The sequence below is a fragment of the Sceloporus undulatus genome, chromosome 4, assembly GCF_019175285.1.
Source record: "Sceloporus undulatus isolate JIND9_A2432 ecotype Alabama chromosome 4, SceUnd_v1.1, whole genome shotgun sequence".
NCBI classification, from domain to species: Eukaryota; Metazoa; Chordata; class Lepidosauria; order Squamata; family Phrynosomatidae; genus Sceloporus; species Sceloporus undulatus.
The window spans coordinates 87,209,036-87,231,282 of record NC_056525.1 but is presented as its reverse complement, the minus strand read 5'-3'; the positions used below and the strand labels follow the sequence as shown (position 1 = coordinate 87,231,282).

Here is a 22,247-nt window from a genome sequence, read left to right as displayed (position 1 = left end):
CAGCAACACTGTTTAGATGTACAGCATTGTGCACAGTTAAACTGTAGGATTTATTATCACAAAATGTGGCGATGGCCACCAACAAGGATGGCTTTAAAGTAGACTTAGGCCCTGTGCACATCAGCATCTTTGGCTGGGTTGGGGGCGGAGTCGGGGCATAGTATCTACACAACACATGCCCTGGCTCCACCCTTAGGATGGCGTGAAGCTGTGCACTGCACCATAAAGCACACAGTGTCATGGTGCTCTCCTGGCACTGCATCCACAGCTGTAAAGCCACGGTGATGAGGGCTATTGTGCCCTTTGCAGGGCACAAAAAGAACCTCTTTTTATAGCTCCCTTTTGCACCCTGCAGAGGCCATATCAGGGCCACAGCATGTGGTTGCTGCGGCCCCAATCTGGCTCTAAAAGGGGCAGCCTGCACAGCCTGTTAGACCAATTCATAGAAGATAAGACTGTCAGTGGGAAGGATAGCTACATGCTGTCTCCAGTATCAGAGGTAGTATGCATCTGCATATCAATTGCTGGAGATAAGATTAGCATGAGATACCTATTGCTTTCATGTGCTACTAACAGACCTCCCATAGCCGCCTGGGCTGGACATTGGAAAGCAGGATCCTGGACAAAGGGTAGCCAAGAGTGGGAATTTTGCAGCCCATATTGCTCCTGAGACTGGTTTTACAGCCTTTCAACTCTGCCTGGAACTTCTTCCAGTGGCTGCTGGTGGTTCTCATGGTAGTGGGACATAGGGCCTATTCTGGGCTTTAGTCTGAATGTGGGATTGTGCAACTTGAATAGCTCCTTTAGAGCCCAAGGTAGATTTAGCACCCCATTGATCTGTTGCCATTGCCCCACTGCCCTCCTGCCAGACAACAAAGGTTTAAAAATGTCCCAAGCCCCACCAAAATAGTTAGTTGCTAGTACTGCCACCACTTCAAAAGTATTTCTCATTTCTTCAAAGTAACAAGGTAGTTGCTTGTAGTTATGGGGGAAAAAACAACCCTCAGTGTGTTTCATTCAACAGCACGAGGTGCAGCATTAGCCAGCACCTGAACCATGTAATATTCCACCTCCATCACTAATAAAGCACATAATTGTTATAATATCATAAGAAGTTGTATTTAAAGCACAAATCAGTGAAATTATCCTTTGTTACAAAAGTGATGTTACAAAAGTAATGTATATGCTAATTTTATAGTGGGAAGAGGAATTAATTACAAATAACATTTATCTGTAATAATTACTTACATAGCATTGTTACAGATAAGCACAAACAAACTCATCCTTGCATTATTGTAAGGGTTAATTATTTTATTTGTTTCAGTAACAAGTGTGTTACATTTCCATGAAGTCAATTCATCCAATGACAGAAGCATTTTCCTATACTGTTGGGTGTTGGTGTTTTGAACTACCTTTCAAAATTAAACTTCCTTGCCTCTCTTGTAGGTAAATTATAAAAAGTTGTTCTGGTTTTTAAGACTAGTGGCAGAAAGTCCAATGCAGCAAACACGTTCCCTTCCGGAGAAGACACAGCATGTAAAGAAACAGAGGAAAAGGTTCTGTTTTAATTTTCAGCATACTTTTTACTGTCAATAAATGAGCAATGTATCTTATGGGGGGGGGGATCCTCCTCTTAGTCTCCATCTGGTAAGGATCTAATAGGGGCTGTTATTATAAGCCACTCAGAAGGGTTCCAAATGAAAAATTGGCTCACTTATCCACAGAAAATAATTTTATGTAGTCCTTAAGAGGACAGATTTTTCTCTCCCAGCCGTCCAAAATTCCTGCTAAGGAAACATGTTCTGAGTCTATGAACACCTACTCTGTAGACTGCTGGGTTGTATCTGTGGAGATTAGGCAGACTTCCTGTTAATTAACCTTGGCAGGGAACACTAGCAAGGAGACATATGCCTTTATGATATATATATATATATATATATATATATATATACACAACAAACCACCCCACACACACACACACACACACACAGAGAGAGAGAGAGAGAGAGAGAGAGAGAGAGATGCATGCGCACAATATAAGTGCTATTTTCATAGCTGAGAAGTTTAAGACTTCACATTGACCCTCTTTCTTGAAATAAACTTCATTGAACTCAATGGGATTTCCTTCTGAATGGATTATGAGATCATACTGTGTCATTTAACACAGAAAAGGTGTAGCTGGAATACTAGTCAAAACATGTGGGTGTATATGCATGTCTATCCCAAACCTGCATTCATCATCTGGCTGTACAAGAAATTAGCGCTACACTTACTGTATGAATTTATGAAAATCACATACAGTAGTGTTCTTCCTTCTGCTCAAGCCGTCATGTATATTACACGTTGGTATTATAAAACTTCCATTTTTCTAGATGCTTTACAATGGCTGGGTAGTGCAGGTGATGGGTTTTATAAGATTAACATCACAACTCTGTGAATGTGTATTCAGAAGAATGTATCACAGTAACCAATGGCTTACAGTCTAGGGAGTTTATCACACAATGACCAATTCAGCAATAATTGCGGTGATGAAAATAAAAGGCAACAATAGTTCCATAGTGTCTTGATGGTTTCACACAGTCACACAATTGTGCAATTAAAAATAATACCACAGTGGCGTTTCACACACATCCTAAAATGAATTGTTAGCATATCACAATTGATTGCTTTGCGCATGTGCGGTTTCGCAAATCCTGTTCCCAGCTGCACAGAAAAAAGACTGCAAATTAAAATTTATTACTTCAACACAGTGTTTTACTCCAGTGTTAACTAAATGCTGCCCCATAGCTCGAGAAAAGACTGAAATCCACTACAAAACTGATCCTGACAATGAGAATGGATTGTGGCTACCACAGTGCGTTCTGTGTGTCCCTAGTTGCTTGTGAAATAGTGGTAATGAAGCGCAATTGACTTTCACACTATCACAATTGTGCCTCACTCCCGCTATTGTGAATGCATTCACCGGAGTTCCCTGTGAATGGTTTGTTACCAGAGCATTGTGGGTTACTCACGGGAGAACGCCCGATTGCGTCCAACATTGTGTGAAAATCTTCCTTGCAATCACATAGTTCAGCCAGGATTATGCCTTTTTCTCCCCTCTTTTCCCTCCATGTGATAAAATCCTAGGTTAATTATATTAAGGGCTATAGCGTTAGAGATGTTGTTATGTGCCTTCATGTCATTTCCGGCTTGTGGTGACCCTATGGTGAACCTATCGTGGGTTTTCATTGGCAAGATTTGTTCAGAAAGGTTTGCCATTCCCTTGAGGCTGAGAGCATGTGATTTGCCTAAGGTAACCCAGAAAGTATTCTAAATTGGTATGAACAGAAGTGATATGAAATTGTCCCCACAACTCCTATAGGGTAGTTGGAGGCTTTTTCTGTCAATATGCAAAGCTATAGAGATTATGTCTGTTGATCATGCTACAGTCCTTGGTATCCACTGGGGTTTGGTTCCAGGACTCCCCATGAATACCAAAATCCATGGATGTTCAAGTCCTGTTATATACAGTGCCATAGTAAGTTGTCCCTCATGAAAATGGTAAAATCAAGGTTTGCTTTTTAGAATTTATATTTTCTTTTAATATTTTTAAGCCATGGATGGTTGAATCCATGGATAAAAAAATTCTGGATACGAAGGGCTGACTGTATCTATTTTTAAAAAAATATGCTGAGTGGATGAATCTTCAAACAAATAGATATCTGTGCTTCATTTTAAGGAGTACTGCTTGGGATGATATTCCTTTTAGCCTTCTGAAGCACAGAGACTGCATGACTTATTGAAAAGCCCCTAAAGCCACCATGTACAGCCATTTCATGCTTTACAATGAGCAGGATTGGAGAAGCACCTGGCTATATCCATATAGCCAGATGCAAAATGACCACATTGGCCCTAAAATGCTATACAGAAGAAAATGGACTTATTTGGATTAATGAAATGACTTAAAAAAAATTTTTTTTTATTATTATTCTCAATCTGTCTGTTTATACAGACTTCTGAATGATTAGGTGTTTTGTTAAATAGTGACCATTTTGTTACTGTAGCCAAAATGATCACTATTTAACTAGAAGCCTAATCTTTCAGAAGTCTGTGTAGACAGACTGCAAATCAAAGATGGATACTTATCCTACTTTGTTGTTTCAGGCATCTAAGATTTTTGTATCTTTGACTGTACATTTGTCACTTCTGTTCTTTTGAGTTTTGATTATAACATTTTGATTGCAATGTCAAACTGTGCGTTATTTGATACATTTTTAAAAATTCCATCTTAGAATTCACAGCTTTCCTTTCCAGACACCTGTAGAGGACTTTTTTCTTCCTGTTTTGTAGTTTGTGGGATGTGTCTGTCTTTTGTGTGGCTTTGATCTAAACCTCTAAAGTTGTACAGGGACCTATTTAAAGAGGTGCTAAATGAAGAAGTCATGTTGATGTATTGTCTGTCTTGTGCTGGGTCAGCACCAAACCATCAAGTGTACAAGGATTTAAATTGCCATAGGTTTATGTCTCTTGTCTCAGTGTGACATCTAGTTATGTTATTAAAAAAGTCCAAAACATTTCCTTTAAAGTGTAACAGTTTAAAACAATGTTCATCTGACAAAAAGTTATCTAAAGGTACAAAAAACTGAACACAAGAAAAGCTCCCATTTACATTACTACTATATTTTTCTTTTTTTAATAAGAAATCTAATTCTTCTTTAAAGGATTTTTAAAAGCACCATGTAAATATAAAAGAATAAAGAAGAACACAAGATCAACAATTTCAATACAGTGCGCCCTTATTTTACGTGGGGGATCCGTTCCGGACTCCCTCGCATACAACAAAAAACTCCTATGCTCGAGCCCCATTTAAATGAATGGGGTTCGTGCCTGCGGCATCGTGGTGGCACATACGCACCATGGGTGTGCGCCCCATTCATCCCTATGGGATGCACCACCTCTTCCTCCCTGCATGGCTTTCAGCGTATGCTGAAAGCGGCGTATAACATAGGCACACTGTAATGTAGGTTACCCTACATGAGTCACACACTCTCAGCTCCAGAAACCCCCATGATAGGTTCGCCTTAGGGTCCCCATAAGTCATAAACAACTTGAAGGCACACAACAACAAAATTTATACAGTATGCAGTTGCATATTGTGGTATATTTCAGCATACCAAAATATCAGACATAAGCACCAGATTTTTACTACCCCATCCTAAACACATCTGATTTTGAAGAAACATTATTGTCCATGTGGCACAAAAGCATCAACATAGGCTGAGGTTCCGGGATGGTAAGCCCCAGCAGTAGGGCTGCCAGAATAGAAACTAGAGAAGGTTTCTGTGTTATCAATGGTTGTGTGGAAGACAGAATTTCAGCAGGTGTTGCTTGTTATATGGTTGTATGACAAGCAACACTTGGTGAAATTCCCTCTTCTACATAACCATTAAAGGTATCTTGGCAACCTTACATAATGGGGTGAAAACCATTTTCATGCACAGAAAAACTGGCCAAAAGTAAGAAGGGAGCAAATCTAGATGGGTGCAGTACCTGCACCCTGCTAAGGAATCATAGCCAGCTATGTCACCGAAGTAGAAGCCTCATTAAGTTGTTATGTGCCTTCAAGATAACTGTGACATATGGTGACCTTATCTTAGGGTTTTCTCAGCAACATTTATTCACAGGAGATTTGCCATTGCCTTCCTCTAAGGCTGAGAGAACATGACTTTCTCAATAGGTTTCCATGTCTGAGCAAGGAATTCAATTCTAGTCTCCTGGAGTTCTAGCAGTCAAACCACTATACCATACTGGCTCTCAATAAATCATTCATCATCATCATCATCATCATCATCATTTTTAAAATTTATATATTTCATTTTTTCCTAGAAAGCTGACTCACAAATAAAAACATTTTAGAAGATTTTACAGTAAAATTTTAAAAAACAATTAAAAACATCAAATGAAAACAGTATAAAGTTGTTATAGGCTTAGAACTACAGTGGATCCTCAACATTTGCTGGGATTAGGGACACAGGACTCTTGTGAAAGTGGGAAAACCACAAATAAAAAAATGCTACATTTTTTTACCTGACAGAACACTTCTCTAGGAATCTCTAGGTCCTGCAGCACAACTCTGTGGTCGACATCCACCAGAAGTTGACCACTGAATTGTACTGGAGAACCTACAAATGCCTAGAGAAGTGTTCTCTCTAGGAATCTCTAGGTCCTCTAGTCCAACGTCTGGTGAAAGTTGGCCACAGAGTCGTGCTGGAGGACCTAGAAATTCCTAGAGATGACATATTAATCAATCCGTAAATAATGAAATCTGCAAAAGTCAGAGTCGCAAATATGCATGGTTGACTGTGGCAGCACCAACCAGACTTATCCCTTCTCTGTCATATGGAACCTGCTGTAACTTAATGTGACTTGAATCCAGTTTAGAAGTCTGGAGTTTTTAGTTTCATTTCTTTTAGACTTCTTTTCAGTTTCAACATGTTAATTCAGATTATTATGTATTATTTACTGTGTAATCAGCTCCACAATTTGCTTCATAACTGGAGTCATGGTTCGGTTGTTTTTCAAGTGGTTTCGAGTAGATTTTGGGAGGGGTTGGAAATCATCTGGATTTTTTGTATATTTCAGAAGGAAACTGTAAGGGCAATGGTGAATTGCTTCCAAAATTACCACTCTCTTGTATGCATTATCATTCCATAGGTCCTGGACTCAGGAAGATGCATTCCAAACCCTGAAGCAAATCTTGGAAGATCATAAAGGAGAAATGAATTTAGGAAAACTAAGCCTGAGTTTTCAACAACAAGACAAAACTAGCTCAGGCCTTCTTTCATTCTCTGAGGTAAAAAATAGCCATCATAATCTCCTAGCCAAACTGTATCTTCATGAAACACTTTCTATATATAGGCCAGGTCTGGCAGCCTGTGACTTTTCAGATGTTATTAGACTGCAGCTACCATTATTCCTCATCACTGTTGGCCAGAAATGATGGTCATCACAGTTAAACAGATCTATCAAAATATAATGAAATCTCAGTTACAAAATAGTAATTCAGATTATTTTTCTGTCCAAATTCTTGCTATTAACAAACATAGCTAAGCCTGAGTTTTGGTGCTAAGGGACAAAATATGATTTTCAGTGAGTCCATTTGGTTGGTACCACAACTGAAAATATCAAATTTACATAATACAACATTACATAATTTAATTTATGAATTTATCACACATTTATCTATAATAATCTATATAAAACAAAATTTCCAGATTAAGGAAGAGTTCTGAAAAACTCAAGAGATTGCAAACTACTTTGTGGCCTCTTTTGTCTCTTACAATCATAGAATCATAGATGTTGATGTTGTTTCTCCTCCTCCCCCTCGTTCTGTCTTAATAAATGTATTACTGTAATTGGGGGTTTTAGTGCATTTATTTAAGATGCATCTGCACTGTAAAATAATTCAGTTTGACACCACTTTAACTGCCATGGCTCCATGCTATGGAATTTTGGAAAGTATGGTTTGTTGTGGCACCAGAGCATCACTCTTCACAACAAACTACATTTCCCAGAATTCCATAGCATGGAACCATGGCAGTTAAAGTGGTATCAAACCAGATTATTTCTACAGTGTGGATGCAGCCTAAAACTATGTAACTGATTTTAATATTTTATTTGAAGAAAGCTTGAAACTGTATGGCAGGAAAGCATGGAGAAAAATTATTATCACTTTCTTATGCCTTACTCTTATATTTTTATTCCCAGGGAGTGCTGTCTCTCAGAAAATCTCCCTGCTTTCTCCCTTTTGTCTTCAGCTTACTTAAATAGATGCAAACTGAGTTCAAATTTCGGGGGGGGGGGGGGGAATCTTGCCGTTCCCAATAGTCTGAGGCAAAAGTATATTGCTACATGTAGGGATCTCTACTCATGTAGGGATCTCCAGGTAAAGCTGCTAAAGATCTCTGGTATGAAAAACTAAAGAGGTCCTGACTGTTATTGTAGAGCTCCTGGAGTTTGAATCCAACTCTACCAAGGCTCATGGGCTGGTCCTCTGGATCACATGGGACATTCATGTGGAGCTTTTGGAGTGCCCTCCATCCAATACTAAACTGTAGAGCTGATATTTTTGGTCCCACTATGTTCCCTTTGACTCACCTACCAGAGAAATGCAGCTTCTGGGAGCTTCTCTAACAGTGAATTCAGTTCTCTGGATTAGATAGTTAAAAAAAAAAACACAACAACCTCAAGTTGGAATCACTACTTTTGCCGATCCCAAGGCTCTTTTTGCTGGTTTCAGTATAAAGTGAGGTATAGTTCCCATTCAAAAATGCCAACAGCTGTTCCTCCTTTATTTTTGAATTAGTCATGACTAGTATAATAGCCTAATAGTCTTGAGCACTGTTATGGGTTTGACATTGGACTATGACTCTGGAGACCAGGGTTCAGATCTCTGCTTAACCATGGAAATCTACTGGGTGACCTTGGGCAAGTCATACTCTTTCAACCTCAGAGGATGGCGATGGCAAAAACATCTCTGAAATAATCATGCCAAGAAAACCCAATGATAGGGTAGCCATAAGTCAGAAATGACTTCAAGGCACACAACAACAATAGCCATTTGTTTCTATATGAAAAAGTGGGGTTCAGGAGCAGCATACAACCCACAAGCCATATTTGCCCATCCCTGCTCTAAAAATTTGGATATTAGTCAGTTTAATACATAATAAATAGGTAAAAATTATCCTGATTTCTGTCAGGCTCTGTGCCTTACATGAACCAGCCTTCAGACTATTCGGTTCAAATAAAAGTTTCTTGATAAAAGTAGTCTCCTTCTTCCAGAATATATTTTGTTCAACCTTTCAATGTTTTGTACTTTAAAAAAACAAGATTTTAGGTACATCACACCCACACACAGAGTACGCTGGCTTGTTGTTGTTTTTTAAAATTATGTTAAATTTCAACACATTCAAAAATGTCATTGTTGACTGACATGTTCCTAATTAAGCTTTCTACTGACATTTTTGTAATAAATCATGGAAAGCTAACTGGCAGCACGTGCACCACAAAAGGATAGGGTAAGAAGCAGAAGTTGGAAATGTTACTTTTTGGACTATCGCTCCCAGGATCCTTGGTGGCCATGCTGTCAAAGTTATAGTCGAAAAAATAACTTTCTTAAGCTCTAGTAAGGAGCATAGCAAGAGGCTCTTCCACACTATATAATTATAGCACTATGACTCCCCATTTAAACTGCCATGGCTGCATCCTATGGAATCCTGGGATGGGGCATTAACTCTATCTGGCTGAGAATTCTAATTACTTCTCCCTAAATTGCAAATCTCAGGATTCCATGGGATAGAACTATGGCAGCTAAAGTAGAATGTTAGTACTATAATTGTATAGTGTATAATTGTGTCTAGAGAGCCAGCATGGCATAGAGGTCTGAGTGTTGGACTATGACTTTGGAGACCAGGGTTCGATTCCGAGGTCAGTCATGACATCCCTGGGTGATCTTGGGCAAATCACATGCTCTCAGCCTCAGGTGAAGCGAAGGGCAAACCCCTGTGAACAAGTCCTGACAAGAAAACCTCATGATAGGTTTGCCTTAGGGTTGCCATAAGTTGGAAATTACTTGAAGGCACACAGCAACAACAACAACAATTATGTCCACTACATAAATTGTGTAAAAGGGTCCAAGATCTGCTAAACTAGGTAGCACTTCTCTTCTCAAGTTCATGATATTTTTGTAATGAATTGCTGCTTTTATTTTTCAGTGTGCCAGCATTTGAGTCAACATGCTCTGCTTCAAAATGCCATGATCTTTTTAAATTATGTAACAGAAAAGACAATGTCAGTTGCCTCAGATTTCTATGTTCCATTGCGACTTAACAGCAGTCTTCACAGTATCTTGCCAGGGGTGGTGGTGGTTCCACCAATAGTATATTATTATGAGCGAAACCTATTCTGTGATACTGAAACTTCTGTTGTCCCTTGGTCTCAAATATATAATCCAAACCCCGAACCTCTGACTATTCCTTGGCTAAGAAAACCCTATAAAAGTTGACAAGTGACCTCAACACACACACACACACATAATCTCACCTGCTTCTGTTACAGAAGGGAATGCTGCAATTGGATGGTTGGTAGGGATCAACACAGCTGTCAACCTTTTTGGACTCTCCTTGGGGGCATGATAATAGTGCATTTCATGATTATTTGCCATTATACAATTGTAGACTGCTCCTGTTTATAAACGTAGTGTATAATTATTTGCAGATAGAGATGATTTGCCAAAAGCATGGACTACCTCTATATCCTGGGATGGTGGAAACATTGGCGACCACCTATGATTTGAGCAAAAGTGGCAGAATACTGTGAGTTTTAAGGAGATGTTTCCTCTCTTTCTGCACTTTACATTTGCTTCTTGACCCTCTTGACCAGCTCAGAATGTGGTACTACAGGTAGGGACTTGTGCTGCAGGAAACCAAGCCAATCCCTGTGGAGCTGATTGGTTTTATCCAAATTCCCCTAGTTTCCAGATAACTAGGGCCTGGTACAGACGGGCAGGAAGAGACGGCAAGATGCCACCCCTTTCTGCCCCGGAACCTTGCCTCAGCAACCACACGGGAGCAGCAATGATCCGCTCCAAAAAGGAGCTGCGAAAAGCAGCTCCTTTCCATGCCACTGCCAAGGCACCATTAGTGCCCTGGAGCAGTGCAGTGACATCTCTTGTGCACCGCCCCATTTGGATGCAGCGCACAAGGCACATCATCAGCGCGTGTGGAGTGTGTGAATGCTCCACTCTCCCGAGCCCTAATTTTGACCCCAGGCCACCATAAATGGGCAGTCTGTACCGGGCCTAGCATTCCTTTCTTTGCTGTTTCAAAAGATCAGTGTAAAACTGGCATCTGCAGGCCAAAGGGAAACAATGCCATGTGAAGGCTAGGAAAAGAAGAAAATGATTTCATCTTGTTTTTATTATGTCTACACACTGGTCCTTATATAGCACAACTGTACAGTGCTTAGCATAAGGATGTGATTTGTTGCTAAGCAACAAGTAATTTGTTTTCTTCCCACTGTAAAAAATTATTTGATAACTTCAGTGTTTGGGACTTGTCCTGTACATAATTTTCATGCTGTACATTTGCACAGAACACAGCATTTTGTGTACAGGAACCAGCATTTTCTACAAAGAAAATCTGCACAACAACATTTTTGCTGTTTTCTGCACAAAAAAGCCATATACAAGTTTTGCCCAGAATTAGTCTTGAAATGCAAAAAATTCTTATCAATCCAGAATTCTCCTCGGGAGTGTTTCCAAATAACCAAGGAACATATTTCTGATCACTGAAAAAAATATTTTGGGTGTTCTTTCCATTCCTACTCTGTGGATATAGATAATGTTTGAAAAATGTCTTCTCCCTGGCACATACATACACAGATGAACACAAGCACATAATGTCTTGAGTTTACTTTCATTAATTGTCTAGATTTAGCCTAAGTTACAATCCTCCAGTGTAGCACTATACAGTCAGCTCTCAACTTTCATGGAGGTTAGGGGTGCAAACCCCTCCTCCAGCAAAAGTGGGAAAATGTGCATATAGTCTCACTATTTTTTTCACTGAGAGAACAATTTTCTAGGCATCTATAGATCCTCCACTGCAATTCTGTTGTTAATGTCCAGCTCAACCTGACCATAGACCCACATTGGAAGATCTACAAATGCCTAGAGAGTGTTCTCTCTAGGCATCTGTAGGTCTTCCAGCAAAACTCAATGGCCAACCTCCAGCAGAGGTTACTGGCTTCAAATCATATCTGCGAATGCTTAACCTGCAAACATGGAGGGATAACTGTATACTAACATACTGTGGAAATCTTTGTGTCTTTTTGGTCCTGCTTACTGCAGTGCTTTAATCTCAGCATACCACTATGGCATCTCTGATCTTCATTGTAAAACCGTACATACAACTGATAAATGCATGTTACCATGGCCATGTCAGGAACAAATATAAGAAACATTTAGCAAAGTCTAAACATACATAGAATTATGTCTTTAATGTGTTTTTCCCCTTAAAATCTGGTGCAAACGTGTGTGTGTGTGTGTGTGTGTGTGTGTGTGTGTCAGTACCAGTCAGTAACTTTCCTTTAGTTATGCATCATGTGTTCTAATTGAAACTCCCACTGTGAGTGAAACTCCTAAGTAATTAGCCAGGTTTCTGCTCAGAGCCACTTTGTGATTAAATGTGCTTAAGATCAATAAAACTTCATGAGTGATTGCCTCCATGCAAGATTAATCCCATTGCACAAGGTAGTGCCCTCTCTTTACCCTGCCAAAGATATGGAATAGGACATAGCAAGATAAATGGAAGAAGAGAAAGCCCATACATTTCTTTACCAAATTTTATCACATAAAAACAAGACCGTCTGGATTATCAGGGTGTTTTTAAAAAAAAAAAAAAAAATTAGAATTATTTTTTTAAGAAAATGCTATATAATCTGTCCTCCATTCTACATAGTATGCTATATCATCTGCTCTCCATTCTACATAGATCCGCTAATAAAGATCCTAGCTCAGCTGTAACAAAAAAGTTTATAGTACCTTAAAGACTTATAATTAAAGGCCAATACCCTGTTTTATATCTGTATATGTCCCTCTTGGAATAGGTGCCACAAGCCATTCTCTAGAGTCTTGTATCCTAGGTAGATATACACCTGGCTAACAGCGATCCCTGTGGGCCCACTGCTATGGGAGTGAGGAGTAGGAGAGAGGGAGACAGTTGGGGAGTGGGAACAGGGAAAGAAAGAAGGAGAGGGGGCAGATGAATATCATTACTGTGCCTCTCCTTCTCTCTTTCTCTCTATTAAATAAGAGGGAGATGAGAGGGATTTACCACTACCCATTCATCTCCTTCCCTCCTTAACTGTTTAATGGTTGGAGAAGTGGTCCCATGGTCTTTGGCTTATTCTCTGTGTCAGCCATCTAGATCCCATACAGACATAATCAGATGTTTCCTCGCCTCCCTACCCACATATAAGTAGTACAACATACCCAGCTTGGCCATTTCCATGTTCTCCCGGAGTGGAAGGGATCAGCAGGGAGGCATCCAGGTGTTTCCGTGTAACTGGACACCAACAGCAATGGCAAGTACACTTCTATACTGCTTATCAGTGAACTAGCACTCCCTAAGCAGTTTACAAGGTGTAAGCCAATTGCCCCCAATAAGCTGGATACTCAATTTACCGACCTATGAAAGGATGGAAGGCTGAGTTGATCTTGGAGCCCTCCAAGACTGAATTTACAATGTTGAGGCTGCAGGACTGGCATTTAACCACTAACCACTATGTCACCAGGGCTCCAATGGATGTGTTGAAAAGAAACCAACTGCCCGTACTTTCCCAAAGCTTGCCTCTCTCTCTCTCTCTCTCTCTCTCTCTCTCTATATATATATATATATATATATATATATATATATATATATCCTGATGCTGAATCTCAGCCACTGTATTCAATTTTTCAATTTCCTTATGTAGGTGGAACTCATTTGTGGAATTTCTGAGGAAAGTCCAGGCTGGGATAACCTCTACATCACTTCTTTTTACAAGTAAGCTATACAATCTCCACTTCTGGTCATGTGCCTGCCCATAACAATCTGGAAACAGCATTTTTGTATTCATGTACAGCTGTTGGAATACCTCATACACCTAGATAATAAGTTAACAATTGTTACATTTGCAGTATCCCTTACCTTTTCAGAATAACAAGGAAAGTGGTATTCTCAGTTTCAAGCAATGTTAATCTTGTATATGATTACTGAAGCAATTCTTAAGCGGGGTAATATCAGTTTCTGTGTATTGGGCTTGGACATATGGAAAAGTATAAATAAGTTATGAGAGTATGGCTGAACATTCATTTTAGGCAGAAAGATTTTCACATAGTGCAAGAATTTTTATTTTTTAAAAAACAAACCCTACTGTATGTGTCTCCTAACTTGCCTGTTTGCTTACTTGCTTGCCTGTCTGCTTGCTTGCTTGCTTTAGCACCATCAATTTTCATAATGCAAAGGGACCTTGTAGCACCTTTGAGACTAACTGTGAAAAAGATGTTGTAGCATAAGGTTTCATAGACTTGGTCTACTTTCTCAGATTTATTAATTTTATTTATTCATAGTATTTATACCCCACTCTTCAACCACAAAGGCTCTCAGAGAGCCTTACAGTTGTTAATTTGTCAGTTCCCTACCCTCAGGTTTACAATCTAAAAAGACATGACATAAAAGGAGACAGAAATGACAATGGGAAAAGAGATCAAGTCCAGCAGATACTGCTGGTTCTTCTCTACCTCCAAGGCCAGGGCAGTAGTAGTTGGAATGGAGGATCGCCTTTAATCTTCCTCTGGGGCTGGGCATGGTGGAGCTGTGCCTGCCTCTCTTCTCCCTCCAAGGCCAGGATCCATGGAGTGAACTGGTGTCCAAGAATTTACATAATGATGACAACACAGTTGTAGGTAAAAAGCTGGAAAAAGGTGGTTTACCTTCCAAAAACTGAGACTATTCTAAACATTGGAGCCTGAACCAGCATTAATGACATATCTAATTTTTTTTCTTTTTCACTTGTTTGCAAGTAATTCTTATAACCTCTGTTCTACAGACCATACATATATGATATATTACTTTAAAGAAAATCCTATAGTAGTGATGAAGTTTCCCATTTAACTATGAATGATACACAGAGTCACAACTTGTCTTGCCAACAGGACATCCACAATGACTTTTGAGTACCAAGTCCCATTTGTATATAACAAGTTATGGAGATGAAAAATGACCAATCTTTACCATCAGCTATATTAGCAATCACATTTTACACTGTGGATTAAACCAGTTCAGTCTTCCTAATATTCAACATTTCCTTGACCTGAAATCAGAAATTAGTAACAACTCTGATAAACAATTGACTTCATAGCACAACATCTGAAGTGAGTAAAATTCATAGATCTACAGTCTGACTTATCCTTAAAGTCAGTGGAACTCAATTCAGAAATTGGTCTTCCAGACCATAGTTTGCCCCAGACAATTAATTGCAAATTCTGGGGACTTCCTGTACAACCACCTCAGATAAGAATGTTACAATATGCCATAATGGACAGGGTCTTTGCTTGTATCTTAAGACAGGGGTGGACATGCACAGAGGTTTAGAGAGCCTATTTTGAGTCCTCCTGAATTCCATGCATACTGCATAGACCATGTTTCTGAAAACAGAAGTGATGTTCCTGTCATTTCTGCTTACTTTGTTTGAGATGTTTCTGGGTAGCCTCCACAAAACAGTCAAAATGTGCAAAACCACATCTTCTGCAGTATTTTGCAGCTGAAAATTGTTTTTTCCCTCTAGCCTATGTTAAAGGGCCATGGAGAGACAAATGTCAACCAGAGCCCCACAAGTCTCTTGCCTGCTCCTCTCCATCCCCATGCTGGGGAGTTTCAATGAAGGTTCCACCTCCCTACAATTCACAGTAGTTAAAGAGGCAGTTCTTTCCTCTAAACTGGGGCCATTCAACATCTTCTGAATTCAAATCCACATGGAATATACATTGAAAGAACTGAGCTGCCAGCAAAGTAAGACACAAGGGAGCAGTTTTAAGTGGAACAATGGTGGTTTTATGTGACATTTTAATAATAAGTCTTCACTGCATATATAATAGATTAAAAGATTATGCAAGTTACCCTGTGATGAATATTAAGGAGAAGAGAAGGCTCTCACATGAGCATCACAGTCATCCAGTAAACCTAAAAATGGCCTATTATTGCATTTCATGAGACACCCAGGGAACTTTGTTTTTAATGGGATGGTCTATAAATAATGCTGTTAATGATAATACAACTGAGAAAAATCTTATAGCAAGCTAATGCTCTACTACCTGAACTGGAGATTTGAAGTTACTCCACTTAGATATTATTGTGGAGCTAAGCTGTGTGAAAGCTTCATCCATCCTTGTACTCTTACTGAGCTACAGAAGATCTATGAAGTAACCACTGTGATACTACTCTGATCTTTGTTGGATCCTGGAGGCATTACAATACATCTTTCAAAAACAGTCAGAGCTGTTGGCCCCATGATTTATAGTGTGCTATCTGGGGGTTTTTAAAATAAAACAAAAACTGTGAAAGGAATAATGGACATGAGATATTCATATAGTGCATTAATCTAATTATCTTTAGAAAGCTCGCTGGGATATTTAATATTCAGGAGGTGACTCAACATGATAGTGAGCCAATTGCAATCATTGTTACAGAGACTGATCAGGACGCAACAGTTGGCCTTGAACTTTAACCATCTGGCTGCAGGCAAACCAGCTGTCTTTCCAGCTAGAAATGTTATTCATTCCTGGTACTGAATTCATCTTTCTTACCATTTAATTTTATGCCTCACAATCTGGCCAGTCATCCATAATTTAGTACTATGTCCAAGCATTGTGGATGGCAAATTACAGGACTCTGATGAAGGGTCAAACTCCCAGGGCTTAGCATATACAAAACTAAAGCTGGGAGAATACAGGAATGGGTTTCACCTGACAGAGGTGAAAGAGACAAATATTTCTGAAGCTGACATTGTAAGAAAAAAAATCTATCTTTCTGAAAGTCATTAAGGCAATCTGCTTTTTGGAAGACTGTGAAGATGAAAAATTGCCAGCTGCACTGTACACAGCACCTTAGAGAGATCAGCCTTCTCATCTTCTTCCCTTCTGTCTTCTAAAAAAAACTACCAGTGTCCAGTGGCACTGGTGGCTTCCGCGTCAATAGTCAGCTCCTTGGATAGCTCCTTTAAATTTGGGGATAAAACCTGGACTGGATCTTCCACCAGTGTTGCTGCCACCAGGGTTGGCTTCTCCCTCCTTTAGTAGGTGGGCTTTATAAACAAGAGCACTCACCTATATACACTGGAAATAAATGGGATGATAACTTAAATGCAGCATCTTGCTTACACCCTGAGTATTATATTTTATGACATACAATATAACTTGCAAGTGAAAAGCTATTTATTTATTCCAAACATTTATATATTGTCCTTTGCCTAATGGTCTCAGGGCAGTGTATAATAAAATCTACCTGGTCAGTTTAAAATGATGTCAACAACCAAATGATTGTAAAAGGCTAACAACATATCCAATAATTTAACATGTTAACAGAATAGAGATTGAATCAATTTTAAATGCTTTAAAACAAATCAAAACCATACATGATTGGTGGCTCTGTATAAAACCGGTTAGGCTCCAAAGGCTTTTGTAAAGAACAATATAAAGAACACAGCCGCGTTTATCCAGCAACTTTTCAAAAAAACGCAAGCTCCAATTTCTGAAAAAACATCTGAATACATGCGGCTGGGGTCCAGGCTGCAGATGGGTTGCACTCACCCTGCCTTGGTTTGTGCGATAACACCGTGTGACTTTTCTATCCTGCGTTTATCCCAGCAGGATTTGCAGGTGTGATAATCTCCCTAGAGATAGAATTAAGCATTATGCATTAATTACCAATTACAGTTTCTCACAGTTTGTCATTCACACACATACACAGAGAGAGAGAGAAAGAGAGAACATATATCCTTGTTTGGAAATTAAAACAGTAGTCTTAGTTAAAGGACCTATTCCAGATCAAATTGAAACGAGGGGATTATTCCTTTTCACTTAAAGGCTGTACAGACTGACAGGAAAGGCCAGCCTGGGGATGGAGTCAAGGTGTGGCATCCACATGACTCATGCCCTGGCTCTGCCCCGAGGCTGGCATGATGCCACACAACGCACCACAAGGCACATGGTGTCACAGCACTCTTCTAGAGTCGCATTTAGATGACACAGCATCAAAGGAGTGTCATAAAGCTGTGGCACCAGCAGCTACGGCGCTCTTTCCAGGGTGCAAAAAGGAGCCGCTTTTTGCAACTCCTTTTTGCGCTACAGAAAAGCCAGATCAGGGCTGCTGCATGCAGCTGCTGTGGCCTTGACCGGGCAAAGAGGGAGGCGGCTGCAGGCCACCCCTTCAGAGGTGGTCTGTACAGCCCAGCCCTTATGTCAGAAAATGGGACCATGAATATTTAACCCATTTTACTTGCTTACAGCCAGAAGATAGATGCAGAGCAGAGCAGAACGTGAATCTTGGTGCCATTAAGATTGGGAGGAAAGAAAAAAGTTAAATAAATAAATACATAGGCCCCCTAGAGAGTCTTTGAAGTTGAGCAAGAAACCAATTAAGCCTTGAAAAATTATAGCAAGCTAATGTTGTACTAGCTGAGCTGGAGATTTGTACACAGCCATTCCTTCTTATCCTGGGTGAAGTCCGCCAAAACTGGAGAATCTGCATTCTCATCTTCCACCTGGAGATGAAAACTGGAGACATAGGCTAGGCTCAGAGATCTGGAGACCCTGTCTGAGAGCATATTGCCCTGACTGATATAACACAGAAGAAGGCTCCTGCAGCAGACCTCAGATCTTGGGTGTGTAAAGAGAGGCGCTCCTTCATTGTAGCCACCTGTAATGATTTACATCTGTATCCAGGCTGCTTGACTGAGGTCTTCTAATTCTGTGTTTGGGTTTCATATTATCTTTGCAATAAATCATTTGTGTTTGAAAGAACAAGTGCATATTCACCTCCTTCATTATGTCATACCTAGGAGTAGGCCATTCCAGGGAAAAGGGAACTGTATTCTTTCAACTTAATAAACAAATTGCTCACAGTTGTTTTCATCTTAGGAGGAAACAAGGAGAAAGGTGAAGATGATTTTCAGGTATTGTCAAAATTATACTGATACATCCTCAGATCTTTAATAAAATCATGGTTTGTGGAAAGATTGCTTGCCAGTGTTAATAATACTGCAAATAATATTATGTACCCAGATTATGTGGATGTTCTCACCACTTTCATCTTACTACCTACCATCCTTAGTATCAAAAGACCGATATAGACTGTCTTGTTCAGACATTGAAATAATTTTTTAAGATTACATCACCAAGACTCTCCCAGCCAGCATGGCCAATGGTCATGCTGATAGGACGATTCTGGGAACTTTAGTCCAAAAAGCAACTTTTGCAAGTTCTCGTCTGTCCTGTTTCTCTCAAATGGGATAGAAAGTTGTCCAGATGTTAACCTTTTGATGATGTCATTTGTTTCTTTTGAAGAGGGGCAATGAACAGCACAAAGATCTTGCTGCTAAGACCTGGGAGCAAATGAATCCTAAGTCATCTGATTCTGGTGATTTTGAAGAACAAGAAGCCTGGATAAACCGCTTCAGAAAACTGGAAAAAACCCTTTATTTGTCTGATGTCAAAAAGACAGGTAGGAATGGACACAGCTTAACAGTAAGTTAATACAATAAACATTTTCCTTTGTAGATTTTTTATTTTGTTTTTAGCTTGTATTGGGGCCAACGGCATATTCATTTGTAACTACCCAGAAAATTTTTTAGGCAGCACAAAATTATTGGAACTTCTGGACATTACTGTTGGTGTCAGTTTACCCCTAATTCTGCAACATGATTTATATTGAGGAATAATGAGCTTAGAGTTTTCATACTGCTTTTGGCATCATCACCCAGGGCCAATTCATTCATATAGGCAAACGAGTCAGCTTAGGGGCGGTGTGGTGGCTTTTTTTTTGTATATATTTTTTGCATTAAAAGCACTATTTTCCTGTGCTTCTGTGGGTTTTTTTTATTACTTTATTAAAAAAGTAAAAAAGTCTTTAACCTGTAAAAACCTAATTGACTTTTTGACTAATTCTCAGTACTATGACAAGAGATTGGAATCTAAGTTTTATGTCATGTTTAGCTTTAACAAACGAAACAGCAGAAATCAAGGGGTGAAAATAATTATGAGGGATGACAGGGGATGCCAAAATATCTCTCGCCTAGGGTGGCCAAATACCAAGAGCCAGCCCTGTCATCACCACTCTATCTATGCATTTAAAAAATAAATAAAAATATTTTTATGGCAAAAACCTGTTAAATACATATGCACTGTCCTTGTGAGCAGGAATCCAGAAACTGCAAGGCTGAAGGAATATAAAGGCCAACAACATGCCCTGCTGTCTACCTCCCAGAAGTTATGTTGTGACTAATAACACCAGAGGAGTTTTTAAGAGGGTTGCCACAACAGGAGATAACAATTAAAAACTTCCAAGGGAAAAGGAAAGGTGCATTATCATTGAGATTGTTCCTGTATCAACAAACTGTGCTTTGGAATAAAGTGTGAATCAGAGCTTGGAAAAGCTACTTTTGGAGAATACAGAATACAGCATGGCTGTGATATATTTTATGAATGTTCAACTTTGTTTTTAAGTGTGTAAACAAACTCTCTTTTAAAATAAAAACACCAATGCAGGCAAGTTGGAAAAAGACAAAGCCAAGCGCATGATCCATAACTACAATCAAATTTTTGACCTGTGTCTTAGCCCACTGAAAATTGATAAAGCATTTCGACTGTTCCGTCCTGGACAAGACATACCACTGGAACCTCTGCTACATTACTTGAAGGAACTCTAAAAATCTGTAAGACTAATACGGTGTTCATGAGTGCACTTGTCTTCACTTCATGTTCTTCACCCACTGGCATTCTTACTAATTCAATATACACACATTTCTACTTGCCATTAAGTCTTTATTTTCAAACGAGAGGAAACAAAACATATACATGTAACACAGTCGCTGAGATTCTGTTAGGGAAGTACATGTACATAAGTGTCCCTTCTACATGCAGATGCCCTTTCTCAGATGCTGCAGGGGTTAGTATACCCTTCCTCCTGCTGTAGTGTCCAAACCTCCCCCAACTGTCTGTACAAGCATTCTGTACTTTATGGTGAGCAGGCAGGAGCAGAGAAGTATCTGGCTACTTCTCCATAGCCAGGTGTGAAATAATGACACCAACATTGGGATTTACTGGGATCCTCTGGGGATCTCAATCTGCTGCTCTGATCATTGTGTGTCTGGCTATGATGAGGTAACCAGAAGGCTTCTCTGCTTCCTCCTACATGAAGTAGGGAATGGTTGTGTGGTTGGCTTCGGGGTCTTTTCAGTAAATCAAACCAAAGGTATGTGGCTAGAGTAGCATAGATCTGCATGTGGATATTTACACTGCGCTGAGGGAGATGTTAGCTTGAGGCTCATGGCTGACATCCTGTTAGTGACATAACAGGCATAAGCACACTTTCTGCTTGTGTATGTCTTGTGTGCAGTCACTGTGGCAGTTAGTATTTTCTTCTAACCTCTTCAGTGACAAAAGCCCTCTCACTCATTGCTGAGCCATTGGAATCCCTGACTGCCCATTCCCTCTCTTTCCCAGTGTTGTATTGAACCTCTCTTATGGTGTCCATGAGTGCAACAGCAACATATAAACACTTTTAAAGCAAAGGGTCTAAATCACCAGAAAAAATGGTTGTTGTGCCTTCTGACGACCTATGGAGAACGTAAGGTAAAGCAGATTAAATGACTATTCACATCTTAACTTACTCCCAACTGTTCTCAATCCATGTGCTGTTACATGTATTGAGGCAAAGGAGAGAACTGGTTGGGCACAGCCCAAACAGGGTGATAGGAAAGGGGAGAGACCTTCCATCCTAAGGAACAGGCCTCCACTGAGATAACTATTATCTCAGTTTACATGTATGTTAGCATTTGTTGAGAGGACACAGCCTTCTTGGTAGCTACTTCCAGGTGGTAGAACTCCCTCCCATGGGAGTTTTGTTTGGTCCCTCGCCTTTTCTTCCACTAGCAAGCAAAGACCTTTATAGTCAGGCAGGCCTTTGCCACATAATTCATGTGACAGATAAGTCTTTTAATAGAGTTGTGTTATGTTTTAATAGGATTTCATATTGTTTTAACTTTGTGTTTTTAACCAATCTGTTAAACTGGTTTTTTAACTTATGTACAGATTTTTTTTGTTTAGCTGTACTTTGTTTTTAATTGTTTGCAAGTCACCTTGGATCTCGTACAAGGAGACAGGTTGGATATACATAAATAAATACATAAATACATGCATACAGAGTTGGTGGTGCCTACATTGTACAGCAGTGAGGTGGAGAGGTGGTGGATGGTAGGCAATTATTTACTTGAAAAGGTGGAAATCGGGCAATGAACATGTGGCATATATTTTTCCTACATGATAAGAGAAACAAATATGGCTGAAATCCTCTTTACTAAGCCAAACCAGTGAAGACCCATTGAATCAATTGCTGAATGGCAAGTCAGCACACTGTTGTGTTCCTTCAAGTCATTTCTGATTTATGGCAATCCTA

The 22,247-nt window shown here is 39.6% G+C and overlaps 1 protein-coding gene across 2 annotated transcripts in view; it reads left to right on the top strand.

Moving 5' to 3' along the window:
• C4H1orf87 (chromosome 4 C1orf87 homolog) overlaps nucleotides 1–21,972 on the top strand; it is a 47,043-nt gene extending 25,071 nt beyond the window's left edge. For both annotated transcript variants that reach the window (XM_042462122.1, XM_042462123.1), the window contains exons 6-12: nucleotides 1,447–1,556; nucleotides 6,694–6,832; nucleotides 10,255–10,352; nucleotides 13,510–13,580; nucleotides 18,713–18,747; nucleotides 19,139–19,295; nucleotides 20,339–21,972. In XM_042462122.1, coding sequence (XP_042318056.1) covers nucleotides 1,447–1,556; nucleotides 6,694–6,832; nucleotides 10,255–10,352; nucleotides 13,510–13,580; nucleotides 18,713–18,747; nucleotides 19,139–19,295; nucleotides 20,339–20,499 — 771 coding nt within the window. In that variant the 3' untranslated portion in view covers nucleotides 20,500–21,972. The remainder of the gene's footprint in view (nucleotides 1–1,446; nucleotides 1,557–6,693; nucleotides 6,833–10,254; nucleotides 10,353–13,509; nucleotides 13,581–18,712; nucleotides 18,748–19,138; nucleotides 19,296–20,338) is intronic.
• Nucleotides 21,973–22,247: the final 275 nt, after the last annotated feature.